General features: G+C 34.5%; 1 protein-coding gene across 1 annotated transcript; it reads right to left on the bottom strand.

Moving 5' to 3' along the window:
• Nucleotides 1-2,494: 2,494 nt before the first annotated feature.
• LOC110876095 lies at nucleotides 2,495-3,382 on the bottom strand. Its single transcript, XM_022124275.1, has one exon. It carries the CDS (start codon nucleotides 3,380-3,382, stop codon nucleotides 2,495-2,497), a length of 888 nt encoding a protein of 295 aa, XP_021979967.1.
• Between the last annotated feature and the right edge of the window lie 1,249 nt (nucleotides 3,383-4,631).

Raw genomic sequence — 4,631 nt, 5'->3', positions numbered from 1 at the left:
AAAAATCAAGCGTCTTTTATCTTTAAAACGTGTATACTATCGCTATATTTTTGAAAAAAAAAATCGAAAACCCAGATGCGTAAAACGCAATGGACAAAAAGGATAAAAAATGATCTTTTTCTAAAACGCAATTGACAAAAAACACAAAGATATGTCTTGTTTCAAAAATGCAATAGACAAAAACTACAAAAGAAATGTGTTATTTTTAAAACGTAATGGCTAAAAAACACAAAGAAATGTCTTTTTTTTTTTCTAAAATGCAATGCTCAGGAAACACAAAGAAATGTCTTATTTCTAAACGTGATGGCCTAAAAACACAAAAAAAATGTTTTTTTCTAAACACAATGGGCTAAAACAAAAAAAACAAAAAAAATCTTTTTTTTTAAACCTAATGGACTAAAAACACAAAGAAATATGTTTTTTTTTTCTAAAACGTAATGTAATAAAAACACAAAAGAAATGTTTATTCTAAAACGCAATTGACTAGAAACACAAAGAAATGTGTTTTTTCTAAAACACAATGTACTAAAAATACAAAAGAATGTGTTTATTATAAAACGCAATTGACTAAAAACACATAAAAATGTGTTTTTTTTTAACCTAAAACTTAATGGACCAAAAACACATAAAATGTGTTTTACCTGAAACGCAATCGACTAAAAACACAAAAAAAAATCTTTTTCTTAAAATAAAATGGACTAAAAACACAATAAAATATGTTGTTTCTAAAACGCAATAGACTGAAAATACAAAAAAGTGTGTTTTTTCATTTCTTTGTAAAATGCAATGACTAAATTCAAAAACACAGATCGTAAAAATGCAATTCAAAATTTTCTTACATAGATCGAAACCGATTTTTTTAACAATTGAAGAAATTTGAATGCTAGAAACACTTATCAGCGATTGAATCGAACGAATTGAGTCATTCGCTTCAAAATCAAGGGAAAATGAGATTTTGTATGAAATTAAACAGAGTTTCTTTAAAAAAATTTCTGAAGAACACGTTGATTGGTTTTTTGAATCATTGATTGATGACGAAAATCACATAGTGATTATTGAGATAGAAAAGTTTTGAAGTTACAAAGAAAAAAGAGAAAATTGGATAAAATTAATTAGAATTAGAATTCCCTTACCCTTTATTTTTAAATTTTCTCATATATCATAACCAATCAAGTGCACGTATGTTTGTGTACCGTACGTGTATGTATTTTCATAACTTAATAGAATGAAACAAGGTTGGTTGCAATACCTTGATGGCGACACCGAAACAAATCCGTACGAAAAAGATGGCGGCCGGTGGTTGTGGATGTGTGCCGGAAACTCGAAACTGCAGAGAACAAAGGGGGTGAAACGAATTACAGTAATGAGAGGTTCGGTGGCTTTTATAACGGAAACGAGATTTGATTTCACTGGGAAGAAACTGCCGTTTGACAGTTATTAGTAATTAATTAGATTTATATATCACGATCTTTATCAAATTCGCTCATTTTATGTATTTTAGGTTTAAATTCTTTTATCTTCTTCACAGGATATTATCTTGGCTGTTGTAAAATTATCTTATTCATTTGGATTTATTTAATTATGATCAAATTATTGTTAGGGTTACTTACCATTATCGTTGTGATATCGTTTTCACAGGATATTTAATTTTACCATTATCATTGGATTTGTTTGGTCACTTTACCCGAAGCAGCCTTTAAAGCAGTCTAATCCACCGTAAAAGCACTACCCCCTAAGCCCACAAGCGGGAAAACCCCTGTTAGATCCACACATGCATGTTTTCCTCCTACCCATCCAAAGACCAGAATGTCGGCTGGTCGAAGGGTAGATCTCCCTTCCAACGGGTATGTTAAGAAATTAACGGGTGCCTCTTTCTTAGCAGAAATACCAGCGCACCTGAATATGTCAAAAAGGACATCCCTAACCAAATCATGTCGGTATTTGAACCCCGGGAGCTCTCTACAATGAACTGAATGCTCCCCAAAGGAATCCAAACACGCCTTATGACAAACAGGGCATACCTCATCAACTGGGAATAAAGGAATCATGAGGCGATATTTAAGGATAGTACGATACTCCACCGGTGACATATGCTGGCCTAACCCATCTATAGGTATAGCAAGAAGGAAATCTTGTGCATGTGGTGCTCGGAGACACTCAAAAACGGCTTTTTGTCTAACGGTCAAGTCAAACTATACTTCGATTTCGTTGACAATTTTACTAAAAAGAGCACTCGCCAATGCATGTTGGGCTTTAGGGGGGCGGTGTCCTTATTAGTGAAACCGCTGAAGTCAAAGCTTGGAATCGTATCACGAAGACAAGCCAAAGCACAAACATAATCAGAATCCATACCACATATGCCACTGTCTCTTAAGATGTGGTCCTGTAGCACCCACGATTGGGCCCTCGAGGCTACAAAAGCATAGGATGAAGCCTCTACAGCCGAATACAACCCCAAACCCCCAAACCTAATAGGTAAAGAGGCAAGTCGCCACTAGAGGTCTCCAAAGAAAGGACCTCCACAAACTACCAATTCCTCAATCGCCTCACGCAAACCTTTGTCAAAGAACAACGCTGCATCTTCCATATGTACAGGTTGGCATGTCCTCAAGCCAAAGAAAAGCTTGGCAATGCCCATACAGGATCGAAGCAAGAGTAGTTCGCTTTGTGGGTCACCTAATTTGGGTAGAAGACGCATCAAATCTACCGCCTTAGCAGCTCTTTTTTTTGCCAACCCACTAATAAAGCTTGCGTCTCTACTAACGGCCCCCCCAAGAAGCTTCACCCCGACTAATGGCCTCCCGATGTCCTTAGAAAATAACCCTTCACGAAACTTGCTACCATCACAAGAAGACCAAAATAGCTTAGTTTTCTTAATATTGAGTTCAAGACCCAATGTTGGACCCGTCACCTTAATGATGTCCAACACTCTAGCCACCTCTTCTGAACCCCCAATGATAGTCCCATCATCAAGATACCAAGCATGAAGGAGAAGCTTGCATTTGTCTCTAATCTGATGCACAAGGGGGTGTAAAACAAGAGCGAAAAGAAGTGGTCCCAATGGGTCCCCTTGCTGAACTCCCGTGGTAGACCAAATGTGTCGATCTCCAAGATACAATCTTGTTGGCTGCCCATATAGAAATTCAACCCACAAAGAAATAGAAGGGCACCTCATCCTGACCTCACGAAGTAAGGCTGATCTATCCACCTGGTTAAAAGCATTAGAAAAATCTACAGTAAGCATTGCAAGAGACCCATCAGTGTGACATTCACTTAGAACCCTGTTGACACTGTGTAAAATGGCCTCAGCGCCACCCGACACGCCGACCCCAAACTGAAAGTCATTAAGGTACTTGCTCATTTCTTTACCAACACCCTTCATGGAAACCTTGGAAACCAAACGCCTCCATCATTACTAGAAAACTGTCTCCTTTGTGACAGCCAAATTTGTAGCAAATTTGTAGGTAATTGGTCTTATTCACAGATTTGCTACAAAAAAAATCGTGCAAAATAAAATTGTCGAAAATCACGTTAGCTACAAAACTATGACAAAATTTCCCACAAATTTTTGACAAATATATATCGTCACAAAATGTTGCCACAAAATACTTACAAACTGTTTTTTTATGTTTTTCCTACAATTCTTCCACAATTATGCCTATTTTTGTATTTTATTTTATGATATTTTACTTTTAAAATTAATAACACTAATGACAAAAATTATCCATAATTATGAATAATTATTTTATTTTGCGACAAAATTTCTACAAAATTATAAAACTTTCTCTTAACATTTTGCTACAAATTTCCTACAAATAAAAAAATATATTTTTTAATGTTGCTACAAATTTCCTACAACTTAAAAAATAGCTTTTTTAAGTTTTGTGACAAAATTCCTACAAACTAAAAAAACAAAATTTAAAGGTTACGACAAAATTCCTACAAACAAAAAAAAAACAAAATTTAAAGGTTACGACAAAATTCCTACAAACAAAAAAAAACAAAATTTAAAGGTTACGACAAAATTCCTACAAACCAAGAAAAACAAAATTTAAAGGTTACGACAAAATTTCTACAAACCAAGAAAAACAAAATTTAAAAGTTACGGCAAAATTCCTACAAACCAAAAAAAAATATTTTTGAAGGTTGCCACAAATTTCCTACAAATCAGAAAGAAATCCTGCATCTGTTTGCTACAAATTTGTGACAAACTGTAACAAATTAAAAAATTAAATAAAACCATTTTTATGAAAAAAATGCAGCAAAATTACTATTATAATTCCAAAAATAATTGCAGCAATATTCTAAAACGTTCCAAAAATATTAAAGCAACATTCCGAGACATTCCAAACATTCCAAAACGCACAAAAAATCCTAATTAAAAGCAATCAAAACTAATCCGTTGTTTAACATTACAATACTTAACTAGACGAGAGTTTTTACTTATTTCCGATGCTTTTCAGCTTTTCTTCCATAAGTTTTTGCCATGCCGCTTGGTCGGCACGCTCTTTCTCGCGCTCTTGTTGAAATTTTTCGAACCGGGATTCTATGTTTTGTCGGGCCTCCCGTTCTTTTTCTAATTCCTCTTGAACCTTTTGAAGCTAAAAGTTGTACAAAAAGATATAATTAAT

This window comes from Helianthus annuus, chromosome 9 (assembly GCF_002127325.2).
Source record: "Helianthus annuus cultivar XRQ/B chromosome 9, HanXRQr2.0-SUNRISE, whole genome shotgun sequence".
Taxonomy (NCBI): Eukaryota; Viridiplantae; Streptophyta; class Magnoliopsida; order Asterales; family Asteraceae; genus Helianthus; species Helianthus annuus.
This window is presented reverse-complemented; position numbering and strand designations above follow the sequence as displayed.